The 22,205-nt window shown below is 46.9% G+C and overlaps 1 protein-coding gene and 1 long non-coding RNA gene across 2 annotated transcripts in view; both read right to left on the bottom strand.

Moving 5' to 3' along the window:
- Positions 1-2,018: 2,018 nt before the first annotated feature.
- On the bottom strand, positions 2,019-8,605 carry LOC135304467 (uncharacterized). The gene is made up of 2 exons (XR_010365847.1): positions 8,426-8,605; positions 2,019-2,937 (listed from the first exon to the last, which is right to left on the bottom strand). It is a non-coding gene; the product is annotated as an uncharacterized LOC135304467 (long non-coding RNA).
- Positions 8,606-16,852: 8,247 nt separating this feature from the next.
- The window catches only part of ZCCHC2 (zinc finger CCHC-type containing 2), a 44,169-nt gene continuing 38,816 nt past the window's right edge, over positions 16,853-22,205 (bottom strand). The window contains 3 exon segments of the mRNA XM_064426898.1: positions 16,853-18,858; positions 19,819-21,327; positions 22,028-22,156. Coding sequence (XP_064282968.1) covers positions 18,791-18,858; positions 19,819-21,327; positions 22,028-22,156 — 1,706 coding nt within the window. The 3' untranslated portion in view covers positions 16,853-18,790.

Below are 22,205 nucleotides of genomic sequence, written 5' to 3' on the forward strand. Positions count from 1 at the left end.
AAAATCTAGGACAGAGCTCACCAGGGCTCTTCTAGATCATCCCTGTCTCTGTAAACCAGATTAACATATCATTTTTTTCTCCCCTAGGATATGCTGCTGTGGCAGTATCAGTGGCGCTGGATGCAGCTGGTATATCTTGAGGAAGCCAGATTTGATAAGGATTGCTTTCCCTGGCTTTTCAAAGTGGGAAATGTAGGTTTCACTGTGACCACATGTAGAAGTATGCTTTTTGGAGCTGTCACCATCATCCAATGCACTTGGATTTTGCTTCCTCTTTGACTTTTTTCCTTGTGCTCACAAATGGTGTCACTGTGGAAAGCTATTAGGCACCTTGCATCTTCCACTGGAGCAGACACCACATATGTTCAGAAGGGTTATCTTTGTTCCCTCGCTTATGCCAGGCCCATTAATCTTGATGCAAAACAAATTAACGTGTTATTATCCATACTGGGACAGTTGCGGGGCGAGGGTTGTCTGTGTAATGTACCAAGCTTCCACTGCTTAGGGTGTGCTTTGTTACCTGGAATGAACTAGTTACAGTTTCTTGATCTACAGTACGGGATGCAGCTGTTGTGTAACTCTGGAAAAACCTTCTGTTGTTACCCAACACTGTTGGTATCACCCCCATCTATGATACAGCTGTGCAGTCAGAGCTGTGTTGCGAGCAGAGTGCGTTTGTGCGCCGCACATCCCTCTTCCTGCCCCACACATCCCTCTTCCTGCCCCACACATCCCTCTTCCTGCCCCACTGTGTGCAGAGACACATCAAACACCGCCTGCTTGCTTGGGCACACAGGGAACAATCCTCTTTTTCCCACAGACTGTGAGGGAATTGAGAAGCTGAAGCAGGTTTGTGACAATGATTTTGGTTTGAACTGCACGGGTGGACGCTGTTTTACTCACAGGAAAAACCACCAGCCCTTGCCCCAAAGTACCAAATGGCCACATGTCCCCTGCCCAAAATGAGCCTTGCAAATGGAAACATGGCTTCTGGACCAGCTCTGCTTTCCACTCCTGACGTTTTCCACCTGGGATTCATAAACCCTGGGTCATTCCCATTTATGTCACATGAAAAGAGGAGGAGAAAGCCCGCTCCTGCTGGCCACACGCGAGCACTGGCCAACCTTTGTACCCGGGGTCAGCAGAGGCATCGCCACGCAAGAGGTTTTGCTCCACCCAGAGGAGGAAGAGAGTCAGGTGCCATTGTCCATGAGCACGTGGGGTCACTGGTGCTTGCCCAGCAGAGCGAGTGCCAGCTCTGCTGGAGCCTTCCCTGGGAGTGGGAATGTGCAGTGTGATAATAGGAGGGTTTTTTACTCTCATCAAGCTCAAAATTATTCTGTTTGTTTGAAAAAAAAAAAGGAGGAAACACCTAATATGTGTACCTTCTCCTGCACACGCTTGGATGTGCACACAAGGATGAAGAGCTGTGCACGGAGTGGGGCTGTGTGTGCCCTGCTGCCAGCGGCTCCCAGCAGCTGAGGATTCTGGCACCAGTCACAGAATCTGACAAGGCATTTCAGTTTCATTGGAGCCCTTGGCTGCACATCACCAGGGCCCACCCTGGGTCACTGACATTGCTGTCTCTCTTTACAGCCACAGACCTCAAGCTGCGATCAGTATCTCCAGACACAGACAAAGTGTGGACACCACCAGCATGTGGCAACACAACTCCTTATATGGACCCTCAGAGAAGAGCAATAAAGATCAGAGCTCATCATTTTTCAAACATGTAGGGACCAGTCCTCATCCCAGAGCTCTTGCAATGCCTCACAGGCAGCAGTGAAGGAGAGAAACCCCAGCAAATGTCTCCCGACAGCGTTTGAGTCCTCAGCTCCCAGGCTAACTTACGCCTTCTGATTTCAGTGGAAGATCTGGCTTGAGCAAAGCAGGACACAGTCACACTCCAAGTTGCACAGTGACAGAGAAGACAGCAATCCTAAATCTCCTGAATCCCAGCTTTGTGCTCTTTCTTCCCAAGTTCACGAGTACTTAATCTTTGAGAAGCTTATGCTAAGATTTTAATGTTTGTTTAAAGTTTTAAAACAAAACCTAATCACCTGCAGGCAATCCTACATGGCTTTTTTTTTTTTTTCAGTCCCAGATGCAAAACAACCCTAAACCTGCTCTGCAGATCTGCTGACACAGAGGAGATTAAATGCTATTTTGCTGGTCTTTTAAAACCCCTTATTGATTTTTTCCTGGGTTCACATAGGGTTCACAAGTGAGAGTGTTGGTCCTCTGAGTATGACTGCCCATTTTAAGTGCCACTTTCTGCATTAAAGGACATGCTGCAAAAAGGGCAATATGGACAGTAATGCTGAAGGGCTTGCTCATGGCTCAGAGCCCCAGCAGCTTCATTTGAGATTTGTTTATCACCTGATATGGTTAGAACATCACAGAGGCTGCTGTGGAGGTCGCAGCCATTTTAACCAAGCATGGTGCGGTTGCCTTGAGAGAGGGATGAATCCACAGGAATTGGCCTTCTGTGGGTGGCAGAGGAGAAGGACGTAATTCCTTTTGGACCTGCTGCTGCACCTTGGTTTGTAATTGCCTGATTGACTTTGACACCAAGAGGTCAGACTCTGCCCCCAGGGTGTGGGCACAGAGCCACTGCAGAGCCACAGGCTCCCTCAGGGCACCAAACCCCTGGGGACAGGGCCATGCTTTGGAGATGTGAGAGCAGGGCTCCCACCAACCCCAGCTGTACTCAGAGACACCTACACGTGGCTGTCTGGGTCACTGTCTGGGAAAAAGTATCACCAAAAAAGGAGACCCAGGAGCTGAGCTCAAGTGTGAGCCTTGATCATCCGCACAGCTGGAGCACCATCCCTGATGACCACATCTGCAGGAGGTGCTGCCTGGCTCCCAGGCCACCACCTGGCTCTTGGTCATGGCTTTGTCAGAAATCTCATTCTTTGAAATGCAGCACAGAAACTGGAACAGCAAAGGGAAAGAGATTAACATACTGAAAGCACAAATGGGTGGTGTCTGGTAGTACCACAAGGAAGTGAAAATCAGGTCTTAGTGCAAGAGGTGTTGGACAAGGGTGATTATCCTAAAAGTTGCCTGGGCTACAGGTATACATATAAATGAAACAAAAAAAATCAGGTATACCTACAAACAATACACAGAATCACATAATAAATAAGGTCAGAAGGGACTGTCTGGCCCAATCCCTACCCAAAGCACAGCCAGCTGTAAAGAGTAAGCCTTTGCTGGGAGAGCTTTGCACATCCCTGCAGGAGACAGTTTGACCACCAACCCTGTGAAAGTTTTTTGCTAATGTTTAGTTGGGAAATCCTTGTACATAACTTCTGTTTGGTGCCCCTTATCCTTTCACTGCGCACTTCCAAGGTCAGTCTGGCTCTGTATTTCCCGCAAGGTAGTGTCAGACTGCTCTGAGGTCTCCTTTCAGCCTTCTCTTCTTCAGGCTGGACAAACCCAGCCCTCCTTGTATGCCACATCCTTCTGTTGGACCTGGTCTGGTACCAAAGATGCTACAACTGGACACAGCACTTAGATGTGGCCTCCCAAATGGTTCGTGTTTTCCTCCAGAGAGGCTGAAGATTTTGTTTGGTTTGGTTATAATCTAGGTTCTCTAAATTTAAGAGGTTTTGCTTTTCTTGATGAAATACCCTACTGACTATTGCTGGGCAAATGACACTCAGAAAGATCCTCCAGCTGTCCCCACGTGGCTGCTCCCTTCTTCTCAGCTGGTTTCTAAATTGCCAGAGCAGGGAGGCTCCAGAACAACCTTTTATTGAGAGAAGTAGGACAAAATTCAGCCTAATTGCCACTGTGGCTGAGCTAGGGCAGTCTGAAACAGAAGCCTACAGTGAGCTGTGGGCGATGGAAGAGGTTGCAAGCCTTGCACAGGAATCCCATGATGTCTCTTAAGCCCCTACGTTCCTCTTCATCGTTTTAAAAGGCAAAACCTGTGCTTGCCCTTACCTCTGTGCCAGCAAAGCAGAGCACAGCCTGTGGCAGCTGTCTGGGGCTGCTCCGCTTTGGTGCCACTCCTCTTTTCCTCCAAATACACGGAGTGCACCAGGCGAGCCAGGCGGCTTCTGGCATCCCGCTTTCCTCGCCGCTCCAGGCACGGCGCTGCTCCCGCAAGCGTCCTCTCTTCCACGTGGTTCATTTCCCTGCCATGGTCTGGCTTACACCTCCTTTTTTTCTTTTCCTTTGGTAGCAAGCTCCACCTTGGCTCTGCGAGAGTGACACAGGCTTCAGCCCGGCAGGGTGCGTGGTCCTGTCCCTTCGCTCCTTCCCTTCAGGGTGGCCTCCGTGCCCTGGGAACACATTGCAGTAAAAGCTGCCCAGGAGTGAAGGCTGAGCTGGCTTTTGTTCTGATAAGTAATCAGGTCGCACAAACACTATCAGACATCATCAGTCGCGTGATCTCTGCCGGCAAGTTCTTCAGCAAGGAGGGCAAACCCTTCGGTGCCGTGCTTCGTGGCAGAGCCAGAGCTTTGTGCCTTCCTTGGCCAAGCCCTGTCGCATTTGAGGCAGGGCATTTGCCTCTGGGCCAGGGCTCTGCAGCCAGCTTTGCAAAGCCTGGCTTGCTCCTCTGTACCCTTCCCCCGGGACTCTCTGCCTCCATCCATCCATCCATCCATCCATCCATCCATCCATCCATCCATCCCTCCATCCCTCCATCCATCCCTCCCTCCATCCATCCCTGCAGGTCTGAGGCAAGCCGAGGCACGTGGCCAGCCTCTGGAGCAGGAGCCAGTGCTCACCAGAAGTTTTCAGCCTCAGGATGTTTCCCTTCGAACAGCTTGACAGCAAAAGCTTTCATCCTGGAGAAGACTGACTTGCATCTGCAGCTCGTCTGCTCGTCTTCCTGGGATTTGCACACCAGTGGCTAAAACCTGGCTTTGGCTTTAAGGTCGAGTGCTTGAGTGGGGTGGATCTGCTGAGGTGGCCTTGCCCCAGCTTCAATGCCCTGCTTGAAAGGTCTCACAGGACAGCCTAGGATGTATGGGATGCCTCATGGCTGAATTGCACCTTGGCAAAACAGCTTATGATTCATCCTTCGGGACCAGTTGCTGGCTGTCATACAGAGCAGGGGCAATTTGTGAGGAAGAAAAGGTATCTTTCTGAAAAATAAAGTGGTTTGGGTTTTTTCCCCCTCCCAGAGGCCTGCGAGGCAGAACGGCAGCGTGCGTGAAGAGAGCATTTATGCAGATGAGCAGTGTGGCCTATTTAAGAGCAGAGTGAAAGAGCGATTATTCTGCAGCTCCATTCTGATGTTAACCAAAAATAAAAAATGTTGGGACTCGGCAAAAGGACCACACACAGCCAAGGAAGCAGCACTGGCAGTGGGGGTTACACTGGCAAAGGGACCCTGAGTGGGAAGCAAATGAATGCTGGGGCTCCCCCTCACAAAATCACCAGTTCCAGGGTTTGCAGGAGCAATTGCCATGAGAAAGAGCATTAAAACCCTCTGTGAGGCAGGCTGCAGGCAGTAGGGAATAAAGCCAATTGCTGTTGTACTCATTTCCCCATCCAGGAAGTCAGGGCTAACTCTGCTCTCTGTTCCTGGCCAGCTGAGCCTGCACAGCCAGGGCTGCACCTCAGACAAGGCACCTGCCAAAGCTGCCCGTAAGTCCTGTAGGCACAACCCAGCACCTCTTAGGAAAAGACTTTGGAAGCCTTTGCAGAAGTCACCACCAATTTTTGGTAAGAGAGAGCCATCAGTTTTGCTTACGAAACTGCTATTTTCTCATTTTTAATTTTGACCTTTAAAGGAGCTTTTATTTATCCAAGTTTCAGACAGAGCAAGAGGACACTAAGCTAAAGGGACAAGGGCACCCGATCTGTTACACAGATTTCTGAGCAGAAACCTGACCAAGATGAACAAAACCAGCTCACAGTGGCAAAATATCTGCAAGATTCAGCACAGGTGGCCTCCATCCCCACTTACACCCTCCACTCTCTGCAGTGGTGATGTACAGTGGAATTCCCTGATCTTGTATGGCTGAAAGGTGATCCTTAAAAATTGACCTGCGCTTGTGAACTCCGAGGCCCTCAGGAGCAGATTCCCAAAGTACCCTGCTAAATACCTCCCAGGTAGCTTAAAGTCAGCTCTCCTGAAGTCTAGGGTAGCAGCTCTGTTCTCCTGTTTTCTCATTACACTGAGAAACCAACTCAACCATTTCATGATCACTGTGGCCCACCATGACATTCCCCATGAGTCTTCCTCATCCACCTTGGGGCAGAGGGATCAGCTGCGTGCAGCCAAGCTCTGTTGTGACCCCATCCCACAGCCATCAAACAGGCCAGATCCAGGAGCAGGGATGTAACCCTGGGCTCCTGACACCAGCGGGGCACATTTCTCCCAGAGCAAATGCCTGTTGGAGACAAGAGGATTTATGCTTTCAGCTTCACACTGCTGCTTACAATCAGTGCCATGGGGGACAAAAGCATCTCTGTGCCCCATGGAGCCATGGAAGTAATTATAGAGAGAACTCTTCAGTGCTCAGATAAGCTGAATCTTCAGACCTGTCCACAGAGTGTAGCTACCTCTTGAGTCATGGGCTGTAAACTCAGAAAGAAAAAGAAAAAAGGCCCCATGCCACAAACAGCTGGATACTGGGAGAATAGGACAGCTTTCCCTCTGAGCAGCACAGGGTGAATGCAGCCATTTGCTGCATTCCCTTTCTCCAGGAACATGTTTAGAGCAAAGGAAAAAGCACTAGAAGGAGAAGGGGAGTGCACAGCACCAGAGGCAGAGAGGAGCCCCATCAGAAGCAGTAATGTCAAGCTTGGCTATCAGACTCCAGCAGGTGTGCCTCCATTTGGATGCAATTCCATTTGAGGGAAAATTGGTAATCAGTGGATAGTTTATCATTTTGCTTACTGGTAAAGGGCATGCAGCAAGAGCCTCCTTCAGCTGCCTGCCCCTGGGTCTCTCACTGCCACCAGAGCTACTCACAGCTACTTGTGGCAGCAATGCAAAGAGAGAAAATAAGGCTCAGGACATACAGAAGACATCTGGAGAGGCAGCTGAAGGCCTGCTGGGATGCACCAAGGTTCCTCAAATGATGCTAGATATCTACACCTGGACTATTTTAATCCAGCCCCCTGTCTACACCAAAAAAGAGCATTAAGTAGGACAGGAGGAGACAGCAGTTTATCAAAGAATTGCAATGATAAATATCAAAGGGGCGTGTCCCGTAGTTCTTGCTTTGCTGCTTAGAGAGGACATTTGTCTCAGCAGTGGCAATGACAGGCCACCAGCTGGAGCAGTCTGTGGCACCTCCGAGACCTGGCAGCGCTGGCTGGGTTGGGGCAGGAGATGAAGAAATATTCCCACCTCACCAGCATTCACTGGGAGCTGCTGGAGATGCAGAATCACAGAATATCCTGAGTTGGAAGGGAACAAGAACCATCGAGAAACACAAACAAAAGCCTTGAAGGCAGAGACAGGGAAGGAGTGAAAGTTGCTTGGCTTGTGATTTGTCTGTGTACATTAATCTGGAAGCTTTTTGCTGCTGTCCCCTTTTCAGCTGTCACTTCAGCATGAAGATGTAAAATTTTAGCAGGAAGGGGAAGCACTCTCAGCCTACCTTCAAACCACAAGTCGTAGTTTTGTTTAAAATGGAAAAAAGAGATAAGGCAGGGAAGGACAGCATCAACCCCTAATGCTGGTGGTGGCTTCAGAGACCCTTTAGCCCAAGCACCTCAGGGAGGACAAGAAGGCAGCTTCCAGGCAGAGGAAGCAGGACAAGAGCACTGCTGAGCCACTGAGGTCCACAGGCTGTGCTGGGTGAGCTCTCCACCAGAGCTCCTGCCCAAGCCTTGTGCTTCTCCTGGGCAGCCAAGTCTAGCCCTGCTTTGGCCCTTGGGCAGCACAAGGACCCAGAACACACACATGCACTTCCACCATGTGCCATCTAGAGCTCAGCCACTCTCCTGCCACCTGCTCAGCTCCAGTGACCACTGAAGTGGCCACCTTGCCTGTGCCCGAGTTTCCACTTCAATTCCACAAGGGACAGAAACCACAGCGACACTCCTGCCCAGTGCCCCATGTCCTGGACACAGGCAGGCCATGTCATCCCACTGCAGCTGATGCTCCCCGTGGGTGTGGAGACAAGGGCAATCTGCTTGATGCTCAGAAGAAACTGAATCTGGAGAGAGTGTTTGTCTCCTACTACATTTTCTGAGCTTTCAAAGCCCTTTGAGCTGAAACATGACATTATCCAAACAGAACATGATGCTACAGTAAACAACACAGAGCAAAAATACATACACTAATTAAAAGTGAAATGACTTACAGCCAGTGAAACCCAAAACAGAAGGATGGAGCAAGGTCATTGTGGACACACCGAGGCAGACAAACAGCAGCATATGAGACTCACAACGATATGAGATGGAAGGAAACCACAGGAAAATGGCATAAGCTTGTCCAACTCACCCAGCAGCAGGCCTGGAAGCAGGGATTTTGTGGCTGATCCCATTGCCTCACTGTGAGAGAAGTGAAGCAAGAACATGGGAAGTGGTAGCACAATATGGCTTGTGGCCAGAAAATTAGATGAGACCCAACAGAGGCAGCACAATGGAAGTGGAGATGAAGGGGGAAATGACCTTTTTTCATTTGGATAAGTGTGCCCAGCTGAGCCCAGGTTGCTCCTCACAGGTGCTATTGCACACCCCACTGGTGAGAGCCCAGCCAGAACAACTCTGCTCTCCACAGATAAAACAAAGGGCAGGCAAAGCCCTAGACTGGCAAGGAGCCTGTAGGATTAAAACCTCTCTGGAAATAAACAAACCACCACTCAATGCATTTGCATCCACATTTGTGAGGCAGCACCATAGGATTATTCCTGCTCCTTTTCTCAAGGAGGGAAAAGAGACATTTTAGACACCAAGTGCTAAAAAGCACAGACAAGTGAGTTTTTTGCTGAGACTACAGTATCTGTAAATTAGAGAAATCTATTTTGCTTTCTTTGATAAGGCAGCTGCAGTCTGAAGCCAAATCTGCCCTCTTTCACCTGTCCCTGCTGCCTCAGGCACACGATGTAATACCTTATTTTAATAGGTCTCAAGTGAGCAGTGAAATCCATAACCACACAGTCTGATGGCGTCCTCGCTGCTGCAAACACAGTGTGGGAGTGTGGCTGCAAAGTTTGCTTCGCTGGAGAGCCCCAGCCAGCTCAACCAGCACCAGCTTCCTTTGGCTCTCCATTTCTTGTGTGACCAAAATCAGTTCCAGAGTACCTGGAACTGAATTTGAACCCAAACCAGCCTCCAATAAACAATACTGAGTGACTCTGTTAGCTACATTTCAGTCCAAGTCTTCCCATCTTTTCTCCCCACCTGTGTTCTGCCCTCTGCAATCCGGGTGACCTCCATCTTTACTTGCCACCCGCTGGATTTCAGCCCACGGCTGACACAGAGCCAGTAAGAAGGAAGCCATGACTTACCTGGGCGGGGTTTTAGCACAGCACCTTGCAGAAGGGACCTCGCCCGAGATGAAGGGGTGCTTGCCAGGGGGAGGCAGGACAGTGAGGCTGCCCCATGAGGGAGAGGCACCCCAGCCTTCCCACAGCCCCCACAAGAGCCAGCAGCTGGACACAGCTCCATCAACAGCCCCAGACCAAGAGCAGCAATGGGGCAGGCCCAAGGACACCCCGGGCTCCAGGCAGGAGCAGCAGGAGAGGGAAGCACCCAAAACACGGCCCTGGGAGCACACGGCCGGCGCTGAGGCGGGATGAGGCGCGGGCAGCACCAACCCAGCAGCACCGAAGCCCCGCCTGGGCTAACCCGGGCTCTGGGCCCAGGGCGGGCTGGGCAGGCTCCTCAAGGCCCGTGAGTGCTCCCGGGGCCCCGCTGCTCCTCTTGCTCCGGCTCGTTTTCCCCCGGGGCTCTGTGGAGCAGCCCCGCTGGCGCTCAGCCCTGCACGGCGGCCGGGGCAGCGCAGCTCCCGCTCGGGGACGGCGCGGGCCGCTGCGGGGGCTCCCCGCCATCCATCCCTGCCTGCCTCCCTCCCCGCCATCCATCCCTGCCTGCCTCCCTCCCCGCCATCCATCCCTGCCTCCCTCCCCGCCATCCATCCCTGCCTGCCTCCCTCCCCGCCATCCATCCCTGCCTCCCTCCCCGCCATCCATCCATCCCTGCCTGCCTCCCTCCCCGCCATCCATCCCTCCCTCCCTCTGCCGCCTCTAAACTCTCACGTTTCCCTCTATCAAAGGCACGGCCAGCTGTAAAAATAATATCCTGGCATGGATGGAACAATACAGCGCAATATGCAAACACCTAAGCAGAGCAAAGCGCGGCTGCGTGCGGCTCGAGAGAGCGAGCGTTTGAAGCAAAATTAATTTTGTTTCATTTTATTAAAGAACCAAGGGAGCTTCCCAGCTTTTAAGTGGCAACTGGAGGAGGCTGGCATGTCCCTCCATCAGAGCTCATGGACCAAAGGGAAGAGAGCATATGGAATGTGTTACACATGTCTGTCATTGAAGTAAGGAGCTTTAAAGAGTTCAGAAGGAAACTAGATACATTTCCAAACAAAAAAAAAGGCTGAAAAATACAGGGTGAGGGACAACACCCAGTGGGGAGGGGAGAGGGCTCCCATCGCCTTCCCTCTGACTGAGAAAGCCTGAAGCATAAAGTCTTTTGAATATGGAAGTTGTCTAAAACTGGTTAAAGATGTGCAGTGAAAGATGAAACTTTAGGGCATTAATCGAGAAGGCATTTTTGGGAAATTAAGAAAGTAAGGGCCCAAATAAATGGTTAAACTTTGTAGGAGTCCACACTCTGCCTATACACACCATTGGAAATGTCAGGCTGGCTTGACCTACTGCATCCCAGCCCAATCTCTACTTGCCTGCAAGAAGACCACTGCTAGGTGCTTTTAAAATAGATCCAAAACCAGAAACAACTGTAGTTTGTAAATGAAGCTTCCTTAGCACGGACCACCAGCAAGCAGACGTGGTTCCCCTGTGCCTCCTGATCACAGCACCCACTCCTCTGCCAGCAGGATGCCCATGCAAGTCAAAACCTGCTCTGAAGTGCTGTGCATGTCACCTGCCACTGGCCAGGAGGTGGCATTCCCCTCCCCGAGGAGGTGGTCTGGAAAGAGCAGGAAAGTGAGGGCAGGTCACCAACTAAATGCAGGTTGAGATGTAACCTGCAAGCCACAGGGTGGTCCCTGCTGAAGTGAACTCAACACCTCCTGCTCCTGTTGTCTTTGCTGATGGGGCTGTTGGTGCAAATGAAAACACGGCTCACACACACACACACAAAAGCTTCAGAAATGGAACATCAGCATTCTCTTTTCTCAAGCCCCCGTGCCAGGTTTTGGGCAGCTGTCCCTGCATCCTGAGCCCGAAGGCAGAGTGCTGGTCAGGGCATGAGTGCCCTGCTCCTGCCAGGTCTGCACTGGGCAGTGCAGCACAGCACCTTCCCACCAGCTGTCCCATCAGCATTAGGAACCTGATGGCAATAAAAGCATTATCATATTCCCTTCCACAGTCAAGAACACAACTTAGGAAAATGCTCTTGTTAGTCTGCAGCAGCTTGGCTAGACATCTTTGGCTTGAACAAAGTGACAGCTTTGTCACCTCAGGGCAGCTGCTCTGCCCAGTGGTGCTGGAGGCATGACAGCCTTTGGGAATCAAGCTTTAATTGTAGAGTATCCAACCACATTTGCTTTCCTATCTAACTCTGAATTAACATCCTGTTCTTTGCCTCCTCCAAGTAAGAACATGCTAGAAATGAGACATCCTTCCTCAGAAAGGAAGCAAAATGTGTTTCCAGTGTGCAGTGCAAACTCCCAGCTCCCATTTATCTGCCTTTGCAGCGGCAGGCACTGGCACAGGCTCAGACTCTGATAGCTATCCTCTTGCACTGCTTATTTTATTTTGAATTAGCAAGTTTGCACTATCATTTGGGAGTTTCCCTATCACAGATTAAAGCATTTCAAACGGCCCTCCACATCCTTCATCACAATGTTTAAGCCATGAACCATAACATTGCAGTCTCTGTCACTTTCATCATGTGCATGGCTTTAGCACACATGGGAAAGAGACTTAGAAAGGCTAACCAGGGCAAAAGTGAGATTAAAAAAATCCCAGCAAACACATAAATGAGAAATGGAGAAAAACCATCAAAGGGAGACACCACTCAGAAGAGTGCCTTAGCTAGCTGTGGGTAGCCATAACAATTACAAACACATTATAAGGTTTTGAATGTATTGTTCTAGTCTGTCCCATGTCCACATAACTCAGCCCTGTGCAGATTGCTGGAAGGGCTCATCTCCTCTGTCATGTGTCTGATCTGGCCAACTGCACTGTGGTGACATGCAGAATTCAGCTGGTTTTGTACCAAATTGATGCAGTTGCTCTTTGAAGTTCTGTGCTATGAAATTGATCTGAGCTGTGGTAAGAAATCAAGTGATGTGTGGAAATTGTCTCTCCCCAATGCCTGTTCCTATTTTTTTGGTGCTGCTGTTGCTTTCCCCTGCCCTTCTCTCCTCATGTTACTGCTCTTTTCATCTGTGATCTTTATTTTGTACACTGACAGAGGTCGGGATTTACATGCCTGGTTTGAAATACCCAGGAGGCCTTGGCAAGATGTATCTCAGAGCAAATCTGGTCTTAAAGGAGCAATTAAAATAAGTGCCATGATGCTTTCATCCAGAAATCTTGAGACTGCTAAGCTGTCTGCTCTTTTGCTGAGGCAGGTACATATCTTGTAAAAAAAATTAAAGAAAGGAAAGGAGCATTCTGATAGCAACACAATTACTTTTATACATTATATTTACTCAGCCTAGACATGCCATCAGTTTAAAATCTTAGTTTTGGCTAAAACAAGAAAAAATCTGATGTTGAAATGGCATCAAATTACAAATGATGTAAAATTTTAATGTAATGTTTGATTATATGTTATATTTTATTATGTATCTCATAATTTTTTTAAGAAGTTCCTAAGCAGTATTTTAACACCAAAGCTAAGTGGCAAGTAAGTTTTTAATACAATGATCCCCATCTTTCAATAGTCACACCAATGAGCATTGGTAGGACTTAGTTCTTATCTTTGTATCAATCTTCAACATCCTCTGCCTCAGGAAAAAAAAAAGCATACTTTAAAAGTCAGTAAAAAATGGACATTTTAGATCAAAGGAAAGTTCTAAGATGAATGCACAAGTGGTTAAGATACAAGTTTCCTTTTCCAAGTTCAGCACTTTTTTCAGCCTCTGCTTTTGTACCTTGTGCTATTGACTCATTCATGTAATCGTGACCCTGTACACCAGTCAGGGAACACATATCAATATTAAAAATAATTGTCTTATTATGTTCTGTCTCTTGGGCAAAATGTTCCCGAGCATGAGATATTCCAGATAAATGTCTGATCTGTGGACCTTCAGGCTAAGTAGAGAGAGGTAAGACATTACCCTCAAAGATAACCAGACTGCCTCAGGAATTACTCCTTAAAAAAATTAAAAAAAACCTAAAAATGCTTCACAGTGCTCAGAAAGCAATTCTCATTGTATGAATGCAAGTATCTAGAACCATTTTAAACCTCAGTAGTTCTTAAGTCTCAGCTTCCACATCCGGCTGCAATTCTCTGCATATTCAATATTCATTATGACACCTGGGCTATTCTAGCTCTGGTTTGGGTTGGCAGAGACCTTTAAAGGTCATCTATTCCAACCTCCCTGCAATGAGCAGGGACACCTTCCACCGGATCAGGTTGCTCAGAGCCCCACCCAACCTGACTCTGAATGTTTTCTGGGATGGGGCACCTACCTCCTCTCTGGGCATCCCATGCCAGTGTTTTACCACCCACAGAGTAAAGAATTTCTTCCTAGTATCTAATCTAAACCATCCTCCTTTTAGTTTAAAACCACTTTCAATCACCCTTGAAGTGTATCAGAGGCCACAATAAGGTCTCCCCAAAGCCTTCTTTTCTCCAGGCTGCAGACCCTCAGCTTTTCCAGCCTTTCCTCACAGGAGAGGTGCTCCAGCCCTCTGATCATCTTTCATGACCCTTCTCTGGACTCAGGGTCCACATCCTTTTTAAGTTAGGGAGCTGTCCCAGAGCTGGACACTACTCCAGCTGGGATCTCACCACAGAGGAGTAGAGGGGGAGAATCACCTCCCTCAATCTGCTGGCCACACAGTTACCATTCGTATTTTTTTGAGAGGTAACAAGTAGTGTGCTCATCATGTGAGAAAATACATAAACATGAGAAAACTCAGCAGAAATGAGCATTACAGAATCACAAGTCAAAGCTTACTCAGATGGCATAAAGATGCTGAAACCAAGTTAAACTGAATCATCTGAGATTACCTCAGGTGTTAAAGCATGGTGCCAATAACACCAAGGTCGTGGGTTTTGATTATTTAACAGCTGGACTCAATGATCCTTGTGGGGCCCTTCCAACTCAGAAAATTTTGTGATATCTGTGATTTTAAGTGGTACCTCAGAAGTTCCCATATATTCCACTGGTGGAGTTATGCTGCCACCTATTGCGAGGATGAACCTGACACAAGTTATTTTGCTAGGACACGTTTGCAATAATTGCCACTCATCTTTCTCTTCTATTAGAAGTACTTCCTTCTGAAATATCTGCTACTGATCAATGCTGGTGAGAGGCTGCAGGCATAGGTGGCCTTTCAGCCAGACCAAATACAGGTGTTCATACATTCTGATCTCTAATCTACCACATGTACAGTTTAATTTGGCTCTGTCTGCTGCTGTCAGTGCAAAAGCTGGTCCAAAATGAGAACCCTGCTTCTCTACTCCAGTCGGTGGTCAAGGAATGCGACATGGGCAGAGAGGCAATGTGCTCTCCCAGGATAATGCTCCGAGATGTGCTCTTCCTTCCTCCTTCGTGTGAGGAGCGCAGGACTATAGGTTAGTTCCACAAAACTGAGAGAGCACTTGAGCTATAGTATAAACTCATGACTGTGCCTTTAGGACCCCTGTTCTCTCCCCCGAGCACAAGGGCAGTCCACGTGGCCATTATATGTATTGTGCCTGACTCCAGCAGCTGCAGTTACCAGCCCTGAGCAGGAAGCTCTGTTTTTCCTGTGTGCAGAATTTAGGCAAACTTATTTCAGGGGAGCAACCTCCGGAGGCCCAGGCCAGCACACCTGCAGAGGCTCACACCAAGAGCAAAGCTGAAACAAATTACAATAGTGCTTCCATCTCTCCAAAACTGAAGTAGCTTGACACTGGTCAAGTCCTGCAGTTCTCAATGTACCCTTCCCCAGCTTTTTACTTCCCCCTCTGCTTTGTGTTCTGTGTGGCAGAACACAGAGATGCTCTTGCTCTGGTTCTTCACCTCTCCAGGAGTATCAGCTAAGCCAAGACCTAGGCACTAGGCCATCCCTGCCATCTTAAGGTCACTCAGCTGGGAAAACAGGGCCATCTGTTCAGCCACAGCAGGCGGCATGCATCATCACACTCCCTTGTGCTCCCTCCCTCCAATCCTCCCCAGGCCTGCCCTGCCTCATTACTCACTTTTTCTTCCAGTTTCAGGAACCAAATGGTTCCAATCCAGAGCAGCACTGCAAACCAGGAGCAGCACAGGAGTGACTCTTGGACAGCCTGGATAGCTGCTCAGGCCAACCAGCTAGTGGCATTTTCTCATTTATCTCTCGGGCATTCAAGCAGCTTCCAAGCCACTCCGCGGGAGGGAGAATCTCTGGAGCTGCAGATGGAGCCAAACCTGATTGCACAGACAGCAGTGGTGCAGCCAGAGAAGAGAGGACTGCCAGGTACAAGTGCTGTCAGCTCTCCAGCAAACCAAGCACCAGAAGTATGAGGTGTTCCTGCTGTTTGCTGTGCCACAGGGTATGTATTTTTACACTTCTGAACTGAGCCCAGCCAGGATCTGTCAAAGTCAGGGCTGCTTGCAGCACAGAGGCAAATGAACATACCAGCAACTCAAGATGGCACTGGAAGCAGCAGGTGGCATTTTCAGAGTATCACCATTTACAAACTCCTTGGACAGATATTTGCACTCCCTGGAGTCCAGGGAAGGGACACGGGCCATGTGCAGTAATGGAAACTGTGTGGTGTCTGTGTTACACATCCCCGCGACTTTGGGAATTGCCTGAAAGGTTGGGTTCATGGGCAAATTTCAGCCTCCTCATCACCTGAACTGGTTTCTCCAGAAGTACGTTGTTCTGGGATAAAAAAATCCAAGGGGATAAAAAAATCTGGGATAAAAATCCAAGGTAGTCTGTGGCCCTTGGCTCCATAGATAAATTGCCGCCAAATAGTAGGAACTAGAAGTACTCTTTACAGCAGAGTGAGATCAGAGTGCTCAGCACCCTTCTCTTCCTAAGAACAACCTGAGCACATCCACACACTCCATTCCTAGCAGACCCTTCCACTGCTCCGATAAGGCAAATTTTTCTGAGCTTCTTTCCTGCTCCCAGCAACTCCTGGTGCCCTTCCATTTATTTTAGAAATAGAAGATCTCACTTTCTGGTCACTACAGGACTAGGACACACATTATTTGCATGCAGTAAAACAAACAAACAAAAAAAAGCACGTTTAACCTGGATTTTAGCCCAAATCCAGCAGCCAACAGGTTAGGATAGGCTTACCTGTTCTGAAATGTCCAAGTCCTGGGCCTATCACACAAGGGCAACCTGTTTCTACCAGGAGATCTCCTATATCTTAAAGAAGTTTAAATCTAGATACAGTATCTTGACTTCAGACACAAGACTGACCTCAGTTTAAGTCAAATACTCTTGGCTTTGTCTCAAAAGTGATAAATTCCAACCAAAATGGTAGCTTGCCCAAACCCTCCATCATCCCATCCCTATACCCAGCAGCAGTGACTCATCATTCTCAGTGATAAAGGACAGTACACGCACACAGGTACTTTTTTTCTTTTTTTTTATTGCTGTTAATTCAAGGAAAAAGGTTGCATAAAATCCAATCTCTTCTAGAAATATAAGTGACCTTTCCAGTACATTTCAAATATCAAAGTATATGGTAAACATACAAATAAAGAGAAGGTAACATACCTCCTATTTACAGTACAGTATTTTAAATCATAAAATAAGTTCCATAAAGTACAACTGGCAGGTAATTCACAATACAAGTCCATTGGTGGTTTAACACCCTCACTTCAACTCAAACGCAGTTCAGTCATTTCAAGTGGTCCAAAAATACCCAGATCAAATAAAAATTTTAATCAAAATAATTTTCATTTACTACTTAAACTTTTTTTTTTTTTTAAATTAAAGCTTTCATCTACCTCCCTCCCCTTCCCCCCCCTCCAAGAAAAAAAGTTTCAAAATGTACACTGGTGCTATAAATATAAATGCTATCTATGAAGAAATGTAGTAATCAAGCTTTTTTTTTTATTCAAGTTTTTTGTTTGTTTAGCAATTTATTAGACAGCTGAACCAAAGACTGATTTTTATTTCATCCCTCTACCGGACACTGGGTCTGATTTTAAGAAAAAAAACATTTCTGCCATGAACTGTGAGGAATGCCAAACCTTATGGATATACAGTGGTAGTTGTTCATCGGTGTTGAATGCAGCAGTCAAAAAACACACTCGTCTTCCAGATAACCTCAGTGCACTTTAGGAAATCAAATATTACCTGGAAGCAATTTAGTACATATATTGGCTTTTAAAAATAAAATAAAAAATACAGCAGCATTAAACTTACTTACTCATGATACTGACATGTTTAATACCATCTTAACACTCATTTCAGTCTTTCACATTATACCGTAATTACGCATAGTGGTAAATTGTTATAAAATAGTGACTTTCCTATTTGGTAGACAGGTTCTAATACTAATACCTGACTATTTTGTAGAAAACCATAGCTTTTGTTCAGTTTGAAATAAAACATTTACATTCTAAGTACAATGCAACACTGTAATAGTTTAGGAAAAAAATATTCAATCAAGTAATGTTCATTCTGTGTTGACACGATGTAGAATAGCTTTAAAAAAGGAAAAAATGCTGTCAACTTTCATTACAAATGCAAACACACTGAGTACAACATTCATACCATTTTTTCACCTTTGTTGCTGAACATACAGGCTAAAAAGCTACAAGGGAAGAAAAATCTGTCAATTTAAGCTCGTTCATTTCTCTAAGTCTGTTCCAGTCCACACAGTTTCAGCCCCTTCCTGCTCTATGTACTTTCATTTGTTTGGGCCTCTCAAGAGCTGCGTATCTGTATTATTATCTGGTATAGTACACATACACTGTCGTGTTTTCCTTTGGACTCTGCTAACCAGATGTTTGAACATCTCCCCTCAATTCATGAGCATTAAATTTAGAGTACGGGCAGGGTCTGTATGAACTGCTAAACACTCATGCAAAGTCCAACGAATCCACGTGGACAGCCAGGGAAAGTTAAAAAAACAGCAGCATAAGGAGAACAGGGAGGGAGGGAAGAAGATTGTGGTGGGGAACACGACCAAGTTTCTTCTTTCACCATATGACTGCTCCACCAGTGATGTCAGAGGTCAGAGGAATTTTTTTTTAAAACTGCAGTAAACATTGCACATGTCTCAAGTCTTCAGTGCAAAAGCATGGATCGAATGCTCTGTCTGATTGTTTGGCTGTGTGTGTGAATTACATGCATTACACAAGCCTCTTGTAGAACCAGGAGGAGACCAGGGACTCAGCCTTCTTCTTTTGTACGGAACAGAGGTGCAAAAGCAATGAAAAATTCCAAAAGAATATAAAACCGGGAATGTCCCAAAACACAAGACCAACCTCCCCCTCCCACACACACCTTCCCCCAGTTTCCCAAGCTTCACTTTAAGTAGGCAATGTTTACTTGTTTCAGTCTGCAGAATCCAAGGTATCATTGGAAGGGGGAGGGGGAGGTGCGTATCTCAGTCTGTAAGTGCCTAAAACAGGAAAGAGAACTACTAAGTCACTGCTCACAATTAAAATGGATTACAAAACCACTACAAGGTATCAAAATGGACATGCTCTTCAAAAGGCACTATCATCCTCCAGTCCTTTTAAAGTAGGTCCTCAGACTTTATCCTATTTTCTTTCATCCTCTTGCTAGTTTTAAAAAAAGATATAGAGTGTAGATATAGGACTTGAGCTCTACTGGAAAAATGAAAAGGTTCATCTTTCCTGTTCCAGTCCAATCAAACTACTAAAGCCAGAATGGGAACAAGGGCAGGAATCAAAAATAGATTGTGCTCAATGCAAACCCTGCATTTTCCCCATTCTTCTGGATGGAGAGAGAAATGGAAGCTATTCCTTTTATATTTAGCTCCAATTGGTTTCTGCCTTTTTGCTGCAACTTGTCTCAAAAGTTAAATGTATTGCATGACGGGGCACAGAAGGATGGCTGATTGTGCAAAGGTAAGCCCTAGAAAATGTTAAATACCAAATAGCCAGTCTATTGGTTTTTCTTTCAAGTCTCAGAAGTTTAAGGAACCCAAGGTCATATCATAAACAATAACTGATTTCTTTTTGCCAATGAATTATCTCAAAAAGCACCCCACTGAACAGGAATAGGAAAATTGAAACAACATGCAAATCTCAACATAATGCCAAAACCAAACCAGTGAAAAAAGAATGACAATTTAGGACTGGTATCATTTTACTTTCCAGCTCTGAACCCATTTTCAACTTCACACTGTGAACCCCGTTCCCTCGTACTGTTCTACAAGATTTTCAGGCAGATAGGATACTTTGCAGTTTTAGAGCAGGTCACTAGTGCACAACCATTTACACGAAACATACACACGCACGCACACCTTTCTGCAAGACCAGAAACAGCACATTCAGAAAGGTAAAGAGAAACTACCAAACTCAAAAGCAAGTCCGCTGGGAGTTATCATGATTACCTTGTTGACTGGCCTCCATGGATGACTGCTTACAGTCCTGCGCATAGTGTCCACTTACACCACAATTGTAACACGAAACGTTCCCATTCTTCTTGGGTCCCGACCCATTTGTGTTGGCAACTACGTTAGGTGCTGGATATACAGGATAGAACCTCCCAAATCCTGCCATCTGCTGCATACCATAGTTGGCTTGGCTTCCCATCACTGGGTCATGCATAAGCCCGTTTGCATACGGAGACTGAGGCAGGAAGAACGGAAGTTGTGTTCCATTGCTTTGATGTGCTTGATTGAGGTAGCTGCCATTGCAAAGTGATGGCAGAGTGAAGAAAGATGGAACTCTGTAGACTTGTCCATGAAGTGGGTTATGATAAAAATAGCTATTAATCTGAAGGCTGCCATTGGTCCCACAGCTACACCTACGTCCACAAGAACCACAAGGGCCAGATCCCAACTGCTGCGGAGGTAACATTGTCCCGTTAGTGTTATTATTCCCAACAGCGTTTATGTAGGATGTGCTGTCGCTCTGTGCAGTGCTGTGTGTTAGAGCGGGGCTTGGGCTGGGGGCAGGGCCTGGCGTGTGTGTCGGGATTGCGGGAGGAACGGTGGACTGGACCTGACCAACACCGAGGCCAGCGGACTGAGGCGGTGAGGAAGTTGCTCCAGTGCTCAGCACGTTTGTATTCTGGTTGGGCAACACACTGGTAGCGTGAGGGCTGCCTGGCAAAGCGTACGAAGCTGGTGGAGGTGGCGGTGCTGCTGTGGAAAGACCAGCTGCTGGAAGAACTACCTTGAGATTGGTAGGCTGAGGGATTGCTCCTGGGTTTCCCTCAATGTGAGGCACCATTTGATTCAGTCCTACCACCTGGGATGCAGGTTTTGTGATGGGATCTGTAGTAGGAACTGGGGATCCTGGGAAACTACCTGGATTGTGGACTGGGATAAAGGCAGTATTTGGTGATCCAATACTTAAGCTTCCTGTCGGCTGCTGTGGTCCGTTAACTGTGCAACTTTCTGATGATCCCTGTGGAGAGGGGATTTTCAACCTATGTATTGCCAAATGCAAAGCAGGGCTACCAGGCTGGACAGAATGTGGAAGGAAAGAGGATGGGACTGGCAGAGGGGAAGCCATGAGCTCAAGGCGTTTCTCAGGTTCACCAGAGGTCACTGGGCCCATTCCCGCAGGAGGGGAATTCGCAGCCTCTCTGACCGGCGAGACAGCGACAGGTGTGGTAACCAGCATTCCCATGGTTTTACCATCTGCAGATATGGGTGGTGGGACAACTGCTTCAGGCTTTTGGGCAGCGCTGTGCATCACACAGTGTAAGGCAGGCATGAAGGAAATATGCTGAAACTTTGCATTCAAAGGATCTTCTGAAAGGCTCCCATTTTCATTATTCACTGAAGAGATCTGAGCAGATGATTTGTTCATATTTGATGAACTGACAGCACTGTAGCCTGTAAACCTGGTTGTATTTTGATTCCCAGAGTCCTCAGAATTGCTGTCTGTATCTGTGGGGACAAAAGCATTTGTCAGTCACAAGAATGAACCTCAAGCAACAGGGAATCATGCCCTGGAACCATTTACCCATATAAAACCTATTGAGTTTGATGACATGAATGATAGTTGTGTCTTCCCAAACTGTGACAACTTCGAGATTCTTTTCATTCATCCAAATTAATCTAGGTCCATCTTCATGACTTGCCTATACCTCCCTGTCCAACTAGCTACTATGTCTTTGACTCGTGAATATCTGCAAATGCAAAGAGTAGGACACACAGTGAATCAGGAATTTGCATCTGTCTAGAAAGATATTAACACAGATTATTTAAATTTGGAAGGAGTGGCAAATTGTCAGTACAAAAAGACCGAGCTCTCGGACATGCCACACATCATTTCATATAAATCCAGCCCCTTTCAGGCCTAAGTTTTCCACATTATTGTACTGTGGAAATTTCTCAAGAGAGCTATATCACTGAGGCCAAAAAATTATGACATATGTTTATGTCATAACCTAAAACTCAGTGGTATTTAAATAGTGCTAGAAGCCCTCAAAACACCCAGTCAGGAAATCCACAAAGAAAAATGTATTCTATGGCTAGTTCACAAAACAAAGTACCTAATCAAACTGAAAAAACGAACTAAAATAAATGCAATAAACAGATTAGTCCAGGAATAAAGGCATTCATGCACACTCGCCATAAATACAACCTCTGTCTTTTTCTTCTTCACTATCAAAGCTTTCCCGCCCATCATGTCGTGGACTAGAAGGAGAGCTGTAACTTTCAGATGATGTCTCTCCACACGTATCATGACCAGATCCAGCATCCAAATTCAGATCTAAAAATAAAAGTTGTCAGTTTTATTTTTTATCTCAGTGTATGGAAGT

The sequence above is a fragment of the Passer domesticus genome, chromosome 1, assembly GCF_036417665.1.
Source record: "Passer domesticus isolate bPasDom1 chromosome 1, bPasDom1.hap1, whole genome shotgun sequence".
Classification (NCBI taxonomy): Eukaryota; Metazoa; Chordata; class Aves; order Passeriformes; family Passeridae; genus Passer; species Passer domesticus.